This window comes from the organism of the source record quoted next, unplaced genomic scaffold (assembly GCF_019419815.1).
Source record: "Pyrus x bretschneideri cultivar Hongxiangsu unplaced genomic scaffold, Pyrus_bretschneideri_v1 Contig64, whole genome shotgun sequence".
NCBI lineage: Eukaryota > Viridiplantae > Streptophyta > Magnoliopsida > Rosales > Rosaceae > Pyrus > Pyrus x bretschneideri.
In genome coordinates, this window is record NW_025999803.1 from 2,048,996 (window position 1) to 2,063,680 (window position 14,685).

Below are 14,685 nucleotides of genomic sequence, written 5' to 3' on the forward strand. Positions count from 1 at the left end.
ACAAAGTAAAGAGGTCCAAAATCAATCCAAACACCTAGATGCTGAAGCTCTCAAGCCTCAAACACTCAGAAGACTCAGAAAGCTCTTTGCGTTATTCATCACTCTCGTAAAGAAACACCAAGCACCTCTACACGTGTTTGTTCCTTCATTGCCAAGAGCCAAAATCTCGTGGCATCCATTCATCCAAGGTCAAGTCATTGCAACACTTGGATCAACGACCATACACATACACACTTTGCAACCCGAAGATCAAATAAGAAGATCGAAACTTTGTATCAGAGGTTTTAACCCTACATTTACATTAATACAAATTTACTTTGTACACGTGTTCTTGTTTGATTTGCCACAAGAAATTCGTGTTTACAAATTTGGCATGCCTAGTGGGACTATCTCAGCCTTTCATCTCTTTCTTCATTCAAAAAATCCAATTACATTTAGAAATCAATGGCTTCAAAGAAGGGACAAGCTACTCTCACGACCAAGGGAAGAAGCGTCAGCACTTCTACTGCAAGTGGAGAATCCATCGATGTTACAACTCGAAGCAAGGCAAAGGCCATGCTTCAACATGCCATTTCAAGTTGGTGCTGCTGAAGGAGTAAGGGGAGCTTCAGAGGCGTGAGCCTGTCGTCAGCCTAGCCTCACTCGAGGCACCAAAGCATGGTGCTGTGGCATGCGCGAAGGCATCCCAAAGCGATGAGCAAGGATCTTTCGCATCAAAGAGTTCATGAAAACGCTCATTATCACTGGCTTGAAAAATACTAAAAAATTGAAGAAGAAAGAATCAACTTTGAAGCCGCCAAAAAAAAAAAAAAAAAAAAAAACGCCAACACCCCCTCGAGAACCCTAATCCCCCCTCAGCCGCTCCAAATCTCGTGGCCTCACTTCCGTCAATCCCTCCAATTGTTAACCCTATCCAACCTCATCGGTGTGTCGCTGAAATCCTTATCCCTTATTCATATCGCTAAGGATTTATTCTCGAAATTTATGACGGCTCTTCCACATGACTAAGTTATACTGCCAATACCAACGACGACGATGACAATGACATCTCCAAAAAAAGCTGAAAAGACCGAAAGGTCGACCTCACTAAGCCCATCAATTTCACCTCCACCAAAATCATCATGCCCAAGGAGGTTGACGACAATTCAAAGCAGTAGAACGATGATAAGCGGCATGGCCTCGACGCCACCACTAGGTTTAGGTTTTGAAAATCATAATTCGGGTCCGTTGAGGGCGAGGACGACGACGAGGAGCAGAGTTTTTGTCGACGCCGTTTGAGAAGAAGATGAAGGAGGGAGCGGAGAGGGGCCACAAGGAGAGGGAAAAGTTGAAATTGCTACAACAGACTAGCAGTCAGTCTTAGGGTTGCGGAGGTTCTATAGAACGTCAAATTGTAGGACTAGGAGCAAAGGGCGGCGACGGTGGCGGCGAGGATGTGATTTAGGAACCTTTGAAAAACACACCAAGGGCATTGGAATGAAGATGCTTAACAACACGGGTCGCTACCAACAATTAAATAATTAAATTTCTGGTTCATTTACTTTATTAAATAATTACTAGCATATGGGCACACACAATTAAATTTTTTATTTTTGTTTTTGAAATAGAAGGAGAGAGGAAGAGAATGATAGAGAATGTGGGGGTGGGAAGTTTTATTTTATTTTTTTTTAATTAGATATATGTTAGGATTACATGTAAGTGAGGCTTTGAAAAAAAAAAAATTTTGGTTGTATGAAATTATATTTCTGCCCTATATTTCTTATTCATGTTCTGTTTTAATTAGAGGGTTAAATTGGTAATTTCATAGGGTTTTGGTTGGCAATGAGTGTTTATTAATTAGTAGATATATATATGTATTTTATTTTTTTTTTTCATTTTTTTTTAAATTTTTTTTTTGCTTTTTAGCCAAAATGGTTTTTGAGATTTGTATAACTCATGACTTTGGTCGTTGAGATTTGAAATCAATATAAGTGGTCCTTAAGTTTGTCCACCATCAATCATTTTGGTCATTCCATGAAAAGTTATATTAAATAAGGACAAATATGACAAAAATACTGTCACATCCCGGCCCGGGCGGGACCACTTCCCGGGCCCGACTCCACCGTAGCACAATATTGTCCGCTTTGGGCCCCCAGCACACCCTCACGGTTTTGTTTCTGGGAACTCACACGAGAACTTCCCAGTGGGTCACCCATTATGGGAGTGCTCTCGCGCTTTACTCGCTTAACTTTGAAGTTCCCATGGAACCCGAAGCCAGTGAGCTTCCAAAAGACCTCGTGCTAGGTAAAGATGGGAATATACATATAAGGATCACTTCCCTCCGCGATGTGGGATCTTACAAATACCCTCAATTTAATAAACAATGGGCAAATGATTTGACAAAAATTGAGGGTATTTTTGTCATTTTAGTCTTATTTAATGGAGATTTTCATATAAGGATCAAAATGATTGATGGTGAACAAACTCAATGACTATTTCTATTGATTTCAAATCTCAAAGGACCAAAGTGAGGAGTTATGCAAATCTTAATGAGCATTTTGGCTAAAAAACCTTTGCTTTTTATCAACTTGTCACAAATTTGTGTTCTACATCAATAAAAATGTGGGGGGCCGCATCTGTTATGTCATTACTTAACTGTCAATTTAATAGAAATATAACAGAGGTCGACATTGCAGTAAATTTGTAAGTTAATGTATGTTATTGCAATATTTAAAAGATGAGTTATGAGTTTATTAGGAGATCTAAAGTTGAGGTAGTAAAATGTAATTTAATGAATAATCAAACAATCAATTTGAACCCCTTGTCTTGATGCTCCTTAATTTAATGAGTAATCAAACAATCAACCCAACCAAAAGCAATACAATTTTAAAATCTTATAGTGCAAAATAAGAAAATTGAAACTTCATGACCATTTGAAATCATCCAAAATTGAAGGGAGTAAAATCTAGTAAAATTTCATATAAAACGTAGAGTAACTTTTATTAAAAAAACAAAAACAAAACAACATGGGCTAGCATTATTCAGTAAATTATCCACAATTACTAGTGTTCTAAAAATTGACTTAGGCGACCATCTTGGGGCAGAACGGTTAGCTACCGTTGCGATTAGCTCCTAATTGTTCATAAAAATCAGAAAGAATATTAAGCAGATACCTAGGCGGAGTTAGGTAGTACTAGATGGGGTTGGGCAGTTGCTAGCGGACGAATGTGGAGAACACCTAGAATCTGAAAGTATTTTTTTCAAAGTAGGTGTTGAGAGGAAGAAGATGACTTATTTGTCTTTGCATGATTTCTTTATAAGATGGTCCGCACGATCTTTTAATTTACTTGTTTTTATATTTCTTTAATATTTTTTCCATTGCTCTTAGGATCTCGTGCGGGAATTGCGTGTATAACTAAATAGAAAGCCATTTGGTTTATTTGCTACATAAAATTTTCATTATGATGGGAACACAGATGGTATACCACGTATTTTTATGTAAGTGGTGCAAAATTTTATTTTTTAAGTTATTAACTTTTTAACATACAAATTCTACTATTTGTATAATAACTACATGATATACCACATCGTGTATCAATCACATTGAAAAATCTTTCCTTTGCAAATCCAATACAATTTGTAGGCCTTTTTGGGCGGTGAGATCTGTGGACCTTTTGGGTTTTTTAATCAATTTATAGGCTTTCTTACAGATTGGTAGAATAGCAGTTGTTACAAACCAACTTGTATTCTTTTGTTTTATATTTTATTTTTTCTCACATTTCTAATATTATTATTTTGAAAGTGGAAATATCCTTATTATGAAATAAATAATATATTTATTCAAATTTGTCTAACCGTCTAGGTGTTAGGTTTCAGTCTGTCGTTCGATTAGTGCCTAAAGTCTTTTAGAACTTTGATAATTATTTAGATGATAAGTAATGGCGTTACAGTGTTTTGAACGAAATCCAATTTTACCTTGAAAAAGTTAAGGTGGATTAACAAGTGTTAATAATGTTCGAAAAAAAAAACATGTGTTAATCATGCTTCCTTATTAAAAAAATATTTTTAAAATGTCAAATTAGATGACCCTACTCGGTTTAGCCACACGTCCCCACCAATAAGACTATATTTTCTAGTTTCTCTCTCTTTGGATAATCCATTAATTTTTGTTTTATTTGAGAACGTATAATCCATTAATTTAGTAATGATGCGGTTCACATTAGCTAATTAAAACGTGTAAGACGTGATCCCTATTAATTTACTCCGGAAAATAAATGCGCACATGTCGTGTAACTCTCACAAGCGACTCAGATTTTACGCTTTAATTGCACACGGCCGCCTGCGGTGGGGCCTTCATAATATTTAACCGCACATGTTGTATTACATCGTCACTTTTATGTTCTTTCGTTTACTTCACAGCGAAACGACCAGCAATTGGATTGCTACCTGTGGATCCCACTTATATGTCTTGGTAAATGTCCTGACATTTGTCCCTAAGTAAAGAGATCATCTCCTGATCTATTTCCGTTCCCCTGGTAACAAAAGATAAATATTAAGGAGACTTTCTTCAAAAGTAACATTGTTAATTGATTTTTTTTTACTTCATGTTTTTTGCACAATATTTTGTAATGTTGACATATGAATCGACGTTAAACTGTTAGGTGACATCAAGTTTATGGAGAGTCCCAATTTGAGGATGAGGATCATCTTTGTGAGGATCTGAGGGATGAATTCATTTTAGTCGATCATCGTACATCCTAAGACCAGCTTTCATTATGTACTGTTTGTGTTCAATTCTAAATAAAATTTTCAAAATGATTTTTAACTGTATGATGACTAATGAATGGATATGATGAATTAATATCTAGGATCCTCACAAAAAGATCCATATAGGATCCTGTTCCTAATTTGAGAGTCTTTTAGCATTTCTAATAACAAAAATCAGACTTTTCTATCAGAAAGCATAACGGTGCTAGTGCAACTTGAATAAGAATATTCGATTTTGATCGATTTCGAACTGGAATATATTGTAAAATATACTATCGAATTTAAATCCAAAATCTGAAAAAATTCAAAAGAAAATTGAATTAGAATTGGAATATATTTAATATTCTGAATCCGGTCTACAATTTTGAAACTTGCACAAGTCGACATACACTTAATTTGTACTTATTGACTTTCCATTAAAATTGATCGCATCATTGGCAATTGAAAGAACAAATGAACTTGTTTCAGTCACATACAAGCTACAATTGAAAGAAAAAATCAAAAGAATATGAATTTTATTGTACTCAAATACTATGAGCATTCCCCGAATCTGAGGAATTATCAGTAGCAAAATCCAGCATCGTCATCCACTGGAATTCCTCTTCCCCAATATTTTCCCAGAACTCATTTTCCTTCAAAATCGCCGTCGTTTCGACTTCCCTTGAAAATTCGACATTTTTGTTTCCTTGCTCGGTAACTACTTGCTGCTGCTGCTGTTGATGTTGTGGTTGAGTTGAATTACTTTCTTGGTCCAACAATGTTGTGTCCGGAAACTGAAAATTGAGCTTTGCTCTGGGCCCACGGAACTCGATTGCAGCTTTGTCGTAGGCTCGGGCAGCGTCCTCGGCTGTTGTGAACGTGCCGAGCCAGACCCGAGTCGCCCGTCTCGGGTCTCGAATCTCGGCTGCCCATTTGCCCCAAGGCCTCTGCCTCACTCCCCTGTAGTTCTTCTTCACCCTCTTCTTCGGCCCCTTTTTGTAATTGCCTCCCTTTTCGTCCTGAGAGTGAGCTGCTGGCGGTGGCGGGAACAAAATACACCCGAGACACCCCTTGATTTTGCACACGTGGCAGGTGTCCAAATCGGACGGCGCCAAGAGAGTGTTGCTGTGGCAGTTAGTACTAGTATTATATCGGGGTGAGTAAGTGGCGTGTGAGGAAAGGAGAGAATTCAAGTCCATGGTGGCTGATGTGGCGGTTCCAGCGACGACGTTTCGAAGCGTGGAGACCATTACCGCGTATTCTTGGTCTTGGGTAAGGCGGTGAGGCGGCGGCGGAGACTGAAATTGAAGTGTGGCCGGGTCGTCGGGCTGGGTGTCGGAGAGCTTGAGTCGCTTGTAGGGATATTGCATGCTGTTTTGTTAGGATAGAGAGACTGTAGAGAGAGAAAGTCGAGAATGTTGTTTCAGTGGGAAAAGCGTTAAAATTGAGTTGGGAGAGAGAGTGGCGGGCGTTTATACTGGGAGGATGACATGGACGGCAGTTGTCTAACACCGTTTAGACACGGATTGGTCGCGCACGCGGGAGTTTTGGTTTTAAAGTGCGTGACAGTGGACTGTCGTTTGGGTTTCGAAAGGGCAGGAGACACACGCGCCTTATTGACTGTCGTTTGGGTTTCGAGGGGCAGGAGACACACGCGGAAATTAACGACCGTCTATGGATAGAGGGTACACGTGGCGCCTTCTGAAGGGTATAGTGTCTGACTTTCCACTCGGGACAAGAAGGTGTGGACTTTCCTTGTAGTTCTCGACCAACAGAAGATGTCTGACGAAGTTGTTGTCATCGTCATTGGTTACGCCTGTGTTTACGTCATCATCACTAGACAAGCACTTTCTTGACTTGTTGTACAGTATTCAGTCAAATATTTTTCTTGGGAATCTTGGAAAGATACGAAAGTCATGCCCGGCGTTCCATTTCACTGGGACTTGCCCATCTTCCTATGGTAGATTATACGGAGTTCCTGAGCCAGAAAGAAATTATCTTTAATATTCTACCCTTCAACACAATGGGAAGTAGGGGCATTCGCATCAAATAGATTTGCAGCTTGCAGACGAGGAGAGAGAGGGTCATTCAATTGGGGATTGCAGAGGACTTCAGAACTGCAGGGTTCTTGGTGATTGCAGAGGAGAAGGGAAGGAGATGGCGCGTTGAACATATGAATTGATTTCTGTCCACACAATTCACTACGGACCGCCAGAATGCTCTGATCATGCGGATCCAGATATAATTGATCCGGAAAAGATCTTAGTCCAACGAAAAGACCATAATTGACTGACAGTGGCAATTGAGCAAGCTGATGCAGTGCTACAAAAGCACAAATATGTGTTTATTGTAGACCCTAGTAACAGTATATGTCATCGGTGTTCACATCATGACCTATACGTGCAACTTTGGACTTTCCAATGGGAAAAACACTTCCAAAGGGTGAAGAGTAGGACCCTCTGCAAACTGTCAAACTATTTGCCGATTGATGGCCTTATCTAAGGGACGTTAAGTGCTGAATGGATATTTTTAATTTAAGAAATAATTTTCGCATACCATTTTCTACTTTATGGCACATACTATTGTTTATTTTTAGATTTTTTTAGTTAAAATGATTTATGAGATTGTTATAATTTTTTACTTTAGATTTGAAATTTAAAATCGATATAAAATGGTCCATAAAATTGGTCACTGTCAATTATTTTGAACCTTCTACGAAAAATTTTCATTAAATTGATTACACCATCGGTTCAAGTGGAAGTGTTGATTGACAAAAATATCCTCAAGTTAATAAAAAATTCTCACAGAATGACCAAAATAATTAACGGTGGTATGTGGACAATCTCGGAGGCCACTTTTATTATTGATTTTAAATATTATAGACCAAGGTGATGATTTATGTCAATCTTAATGATCGTTATGGATAAAAAAAAACATTATTTTTTTCTTTTTATTTCATCTTTGGTTTTTTTTCAATGTAAAGGAAATAAACTAGAGTGTACTGGAAAGAGTGACTTTCATTTAATAGTTACATGATCACAATGACATTTTAGACTAATAACTCAATGTTGTGTGTATGTTTTTCTTCACATGAAATTGTATTACTATTGGCCTGAAATGTCACCGACAACCTCATATCCATTTCGCGACAGGTTACTCACATAACTCAACCTCGAATAAAAATTATGAATAGAGATGCAAAAGAAGGATAGAAACATCTCTTCCCCCACTTAAAAAGAGGTATGAAGAAATACCAGTGCTATATACACGCGGTGCATGGAAGTTTTTCAAATAACTCATCTAGCTTTAGCACTAAAGATTGTTTATAAGCTATTGATTTAAAGGAAAACTAATGAAAATGACTTAAAAACTTTAAGTTTGAACGATAATGACAAAATAAAGAGTAAAGTAAATAGTACCATAATTGACTTTTTAGTGTAAAAATATAATTTTTCGTTAAAGTGAACAGTAATATGAGTTTTTCGTTAAAATTATCTTGATTTAATGATAATATTTCTTTTATAACGTTCAATCCGACTTGACCCTACCACTTATCAAACATGTGCTTATAATTTATGCAGTGCGGTACATTTGAAAAGGGGTTAACAGCTGACTGGGTCTGGACCGCACTGAAAGAGGATGGTTGATGTAGACATTTAGGTCCAAATGGTGTATAAGCTTAAAAAAAAAAAAAGAAAAAAAAAAAAGGTGTATAAGCTTTTGTCACATCCAGTATGCGACGTCTCCTTGGAATCATACTATGGTTCCAACTCATTATCGCAGAACATTCACGAAGTGAATAGAAATCTTCGAGAAGTACCACTTGATCAATCAATATGTGCAGCACTTCTTCTGAATTTTCTTGTATAAGTGTTATTTTGTGCTGGTTTATCTATTATGTACATTAAGTTTTCATGTAATGTTGGAAGAGAATCGAAAGCTTGATCAAAACTAACCTAATCTTAAACAATTTATCTATTTATCCTCATCACTTGGTAAAAATAACTTTTTATTACACAAATGACTTCTTTTACAATGACTTACTTTCTTTACGAGACTTAAAATTTATAGTAGCAGATAACAAGACTTACTATTAAAGAGTCCAATATATAACAGCCAAATGACCTTCAAAACCCTAATTAGTTGGTTACAAACAGTAACTAACAATATTACAAAACTGCCACATTATGATGATGCCAAGTGGCATCATTACTTTACTCTAAAGAAGGGATTCCAATTGCACTGTTCAAATGAACACTGTTTGGAGCAGAATTTCACTTTATTTATAAAATTGCCTATTCTTCCCCCCTCTCTCTCTCTCTCTCTCCAGACTCTCTCTTGTCAAATGAACAATGTTATTTTGGGTTTGAACGCTTGATCCAACTACTCTTATGAGCAGTGTTATATTAGTTCATGATAATTATAATAGATTATAATTTTATTAATTGGATTGCACATTATTTAGTGAATTGAAGGATACTCGGAGATTTGAGCTGTTGGGTTTTTTTTGTTTAAAAGACTCGGATTGAACTTCTGAAATTAGTTGGGTGAAGAATTTGACAAAATATGTTCTTTTCTCTCTTAATTTTCGAACTTTGGATTTGATTGAGGATCATCATAAGGGAGGGAGGGGTGAATTACCATTTTATAATCGATGATATATAAATAATAAATTGAGTTCCCTAATTTTTCTGTTATAGGTGAGGAAAGCACCGAGCCTGCAGCAGCATGCACCAGCTCAACTGAAGGTCGAAGGTTGCATTCTCATGGCAAAAGGCAAAAGTGAAGGACTCTAAGCTTCCAGAATGTCAAATTTGTAAAACTTTCGGTTGTTCTGGCAAGTTTTATTGTAGTGTGTGTGTGTGTGTGTGTGTGTGTGAATTTGGATTTGGAATGGTTTTTCTAATGTTTGTATTTTTTGTACATTATAATTCAGTGCAGGTTTGCGTTGGATATAGGATAGTCATGGATCGGTTTGAAGCTCGGCTAATGATAGTTTCAGATCTTGATCATACAATGGTAGGTTCTGTAGCTGGTTTTGTCATCGTAGGTTATCATGCATATCATACATGTAATCTGAATAATATAAATTAGGGTTTTTCGGTTAGTGTCCAATAAGTGAAGAAAGGATGATTCTTTTTGTTATCATGCATATTTAAGCTGTAAACATCTGAAAAGCTGCTTAATTGAAGTGAAATTTCCAGTTTTTGAGCCCGATTTCAAGTCTTTATGCTAAAAAATTCAAGGATATACTTGATTTTATGCGTTTTCTCTGTTTCCTATCTGTGTTTTATGTGATTGTTTATTTTTGGCTATGGAGTTGTCTTAATAGTTCCCATTTGCAGTTGTGGACAGGCACAGTTGAGGGAGGTGACATTGCAGGAAGAGAATGCTGTATATGAAAGGGCAGTATCGTGGGAAAATAAAATACAGGAGAAAATTCAAGAAGCAGATTTGCGGAAGAGGAAGCTAATGATGAGACTTGAGTATGTCGTATTTTTGTTAATGGAGACCAACAATCTTTCTGAAAATTTATGATTTTTGTTATCAGGAGATGGAAGAGAATGAAAGGAATTTGAGATATGAACTCGAAAATGCACAAACCGCATTGGATGCCAGTTGATCTGGTCAATCAGATGAATCCATTGGTGACCCGAAGACAACAGTTGAAACCGAAAATGACGTAGAAGCTTTAAAGAAGGCTATGCTTGAAAAATTAGAGGAGAGGAAAAAATAAGTGGTCAGTTTCATTTTTGCTTTCAATCTTACAGTTGTTTCGTCTTCGTTCATTGCAAATGTGTTTGTATTTTGAATTTATCTTAGAGCTCAATGGAAGCACTCGAATCCATTGTGTGAATTTTATGATAAATTATGCAGTTTTGGGTTTGAATCTTTGTTTGGTGATTGGAGATTGATTTCTCTGTTTCTTCGTTGCCGATTCAGGTGCTCCCATGGCTTCATCGGAGAAGCCTGTGCCTGCTGCTGGTCTGCTTGCTGTCGTTTCTCACACTGTTAATTGTTTTTTTATTTTTGTTGATTTGATTAACGGTAGAAGCTATCTTTATTTCTATTAGTATCTTGATTTGCATAACAGTTCAAGCATATCTTTTCTGTGTTTATTGTTTCCTTGGTGTTTAATTTTATTTGAATTTCTTAACTTGTTCAAAGGATGCTTTGGTTAGTAGCCATTTTTATTTACTGGTTTTTTATTTGGATTTATAGCACCAAGCGTATAGGTGATCGGTGAAGCGGTTTGTATGGGTTCATGTATCTTAAACATGTAGTGAGAAGTGAGGGTTTTGTTTTAGTGTTTTAGGTAATCATCGATGCTATGATTTGGGTTTGCTTTCTTAAACCATGATAAAGCAGTCCAAGTAATTTTAACATGGATATCGTTTTATATCTTTTTTTATCTAATGCATGAGTACATGAAATGTTAAGACAATAACACGTGATTTAAAATGCTAAGAGAGACATTGAACCGTGTTTGATATTTTGTTTTTGTTGGTTGATTTGAATTTGAGCTTTTTTGAGTTGGATTCGTGAGTTTTGTTTAAGATTTCATTTTGGGGTTGTGAATGGTTTGCCAACGCGTAAGTTTACGTCTTTGACCTCTGTAAATTTCCAAGTTGTTCGGGGACTTTGTCAACAGCGTAGAGTTCTCTTCACAGCCCACCACTATTCCGTGCAGCATAGCTTGATAGCAGTTTTGGTTGAGTCTCAATTGCCCATTGCATATGATTTTACTTTAGTTTGTTCATCTTCTTTCGAATTTCTGTGCAAATATTTTTGAAGCCCAAGTGATTCAAATTTCAAATTTATGTGTAAGTTGGTAAGTGTGGGTGTTAGACACCCAATATGACTTTTACATGGTGTTGCTATCTAGTTTTGGTCAGAATTATATTGGGGACTGTCTAAATTTTGGTTTAGCTGCAGATGAAGCGAGATCAAAAGGTTATAAATTAGAGGTATAATTAAATTTTTGTATTTGACGCATCGTTGAATTAATGAATACAACAAGAACATTGACTTGACATATATGCTTTCATTTCATTTTTTAGAATGGAAAACTGAATTTTGTGTGTTTATGAGTGTGTAAACTTTTAATTACAGCGGAAGTGATTGAAAATTATCGGGAATTAGTATTAAGTTTACACACCAAAAGAAATAGATCGAAAATACCATTATTTGGTAGAAGGAAAATTTGGTTTCAATTAAAGGATGGCAGGAGGAGAAAGAGGAAGACCTTTGGAGCAAACACCAACTTGGGCAGTTGTCGATGTTTGTTTTGTTTTGGTTTCGATCCACATCGAATATTTCATTCATTTAATTAGAAAGGTTTCCTTTCACATGTAATTAGGTTAATTTCATCTTATGAAGTCATTTTTGGGTTTATTATGAATGCGAAGTGAGATATTTTGATTAAATTTTAATTGCACTCCTTCGAGTGGTTGACAGAGAGAAATAAAAGAGCTCTCTATGAAGCTCTTGAGAATATCAAGTGGAGCTTATGCTATTAGGGCTCCTATCTTTGCGTCTAACAGTAGGACAAGACCGCATTTTAGATCTATGTACATCGAAGGCTGTTGGAGCAACTTGGCATCCATGCAAAAATAAGCAAGAAGTTGTTGGAAAATAATAGATTTAGGATTTGGGCTCAGCCTGTTAGAATTAGGTTTTGTTAGAGATTAGGGTTAGTTTATTATAAACAGAGTGTTTTGTTACTCATTAGAGAATAAGTTAGTCACGTGTAATCTCTTAGGGTTTTGTAGCCGCTCCGGCTTTCCTCTTTACTAGCCTTTCTGCACATGCTTTGTGCATGTGAAAGACCTTTTTTACATTACAGCGTGCTACGCGCGGCATTCAGGGTTTTTTTTTCCTTTCACATCTATGCATACGTAAGGACATCTTTACTACAAAAAGAATTCATATGTTTTCTTAATGCCTTGCGCGTGCGAAATGTCTTTTTTACATCACGGCAATCTAAGCGTAGCATATATAGTTCTTTTTTCTGTTCCACAATTGTGCATGCATAAATACATCTTTACTACAAAAACTTCAAAAAGCATACAAATTTCGTTTGAAAAAGCTTGGCTATGGTTCGTTATAACATCAATTCATATTTTTTGTAATCCAATTTAAAGTTGCGAGAACCTATTCAACCAATTTAAGGTTGTCAATAAAAGGTTGTTGACTGAAGTCAACTGAGGAAGAAAAACTAATTAGATTTTATAAGACAAATATCAGTACACTGCAATATTCACCACATTGATTTTTGTTTTGTTTAGTGAAATGAATAAGTCAAATAAAAACATTAGAGTTGGAAGTCCATTGGAAGTTCATACTCACTCCGAAACCCACTAATTGACCCTACGAATATGAAATGTTGGCTAATTCAACAAATTTCCAAAATGCCTATGGGCTTGTTGACTTCTGAGGGTGTTAATCCACAAATACATGGATACTTGAAAAGGCCAAAGGAACAAACAGAGATTCAACAATTGAGCACTAATTGAAGAAATTGATCCGGTTAGAAAGAATCACCATTCTTAAACCGAATTGCCGATGTTTGCCTTGGTTTTTTTTCGTACTCTTTGTTTGGCTCTTTTATAACTTCAATCAACGAACCTCCTCCTAATCCAAAAAAGCAAGATTTTTTTACTCAAAAAACAAAAACAAACGCTTAATTCGGAGTAGTAACCTGAAGAAAACAGAGTGTCATAAGTGTTGTGCTAAAACAAATGGCAAATGTTTAGTTTTTCTACCTATTTACTCTTTTACAGTAGTAGTAATTGGCAAGAAAATATATAACTTGAAATGAAGAGTATTCACAATAAAGAAGTAAGGATGATTGTCTAGCTTTCGAAGGGCTGGCTTAAGTTGTGGTCATAAAAAGCAAGAGGATCGATACATAAGAAAATAAATACGGATTCCATTTGTTGAAGCTCTCAATTTGTCAAAATTTGACAAATTAAAGAATGAGTGAAAGCTATAGAAACTATACATATAAGAGGAAAGAGTTATGTATTAGGGTTACCACCTCGATGAATAAAAGAAACGACAATGGCCAAAAGAATATCTAATCTAGGTGCTAATCCTCAGCTTCCTCCGAAGTCCCTCCGCATCCTAGGTTTTGAGAGAAAATTTGGCGCCCATAGATAAGCATGCAATGGCTGCTTTTAAAAATCATTCAGCTATTCCTTGTGAATTCTACTTCCATTGAACCTCAAAATCAATTAGCGGTCAAGGGTAAAGCAATTAAATAATTAATTAGTCTGAACGATTGTATTAGAAATTTGACGATGTATTAGGTACTGAACCCCACTTATGAAACTCTGCATAAAATTACATGTGCAGATAACCCACTCCACTCCATACAGATCAAGCAAGCATCTTACTGGTTGTTCTCAAAATCCGGTTGCGCATAAGATCACCAACAACAAATAACTCCTCCCTTGACGGAGGAGAGACTCCCACCTTTTCTACACAAAAATTTTTTCAACATTAATTAAAAAAATCAAAGAGAGTAACAATTCTAACTTTCGCATGATAAAACCAAAAAAATAATCAATGCAATGGCAACTTAAAAGATTAAAAGGGTCAATTTGGTTACCTCTAAAGTCCTAGAAAATTTGAACGTAAACTTATTATTTCCGTATCATCACAACCATACAAATTGAAGAGAACTACGCAACCATGGGCAATATAAAGCTTTAAACTTTCTCCAACAAATGAAATCACAGGGCTCGAACTTAAAGCGTGGAGCTAAGGCTAAACGTACCAAAATACCCATGATCTTTCATAACACACTACCCCTCGCCATCAAACTTCACTAACTCATCTCTCGAAAACTCCTCAAGTCCTTCCCACTGCCAAGAACCAGAGTAAATCCTTCCTCCGCCGCAACCAGCAACTTCACTTCATCACTCCAGAATGCTGACTTTAATCCCTATACCCTAG

General features: G+C 36.4%; 1 protein-coding gene and 1 long non-coding RNA gene across 5 annotated transcripts; one reads left to right on the top strand and one right to left on the bottom strand.

The window, feature by feature from the left end:
• Positions 1-5,132: 5,132 nt before the first annotated feature.
• On the bottom strand, positions 5,133-6,176 carry LOC103941900 (ethylene-responsive transcription factor ERF109). Its single transcript, XM_009352099.3, has one exon. The coding sequence runs from the start codon at positions 6,093-6,095 to the stop codon at positions 5,271-5,273; it is 825 nt and encodes a 274-aa protein (XP_009350374.1). The 5' UTR covers positions 6,096-6,176; the 3' UTR covers positions 5,133-5,270.
• Positions 6,177-9,033: 2,857 nt separating this feature from the next.
• LOC108866836 lies at positions 9,034-10,930 on the top strand. Of its 4 annotated transcripts, none has more exons than XR_007254066.1 (5): positions 9,034-9,089; positions 9,426-9,553; positions 9,662-9,744; positions 10,071-10,465; positions 10,669-10,930. It is a non-coding gene; the product is annotated as an uncharacterized LOC108866836 (long non-coding RNA). The 4 variants fall into 4 exon arrangements; XR_007254065.1 differs by having other exon boundaries at positions 9,426-9,541; XR_007254064.1 differs by having other exon boundaries at positions 9,057-9,553.
• The last annotated feature ends 3,755 nt before the right edge of the window (positions 10,931-14,685 follow it).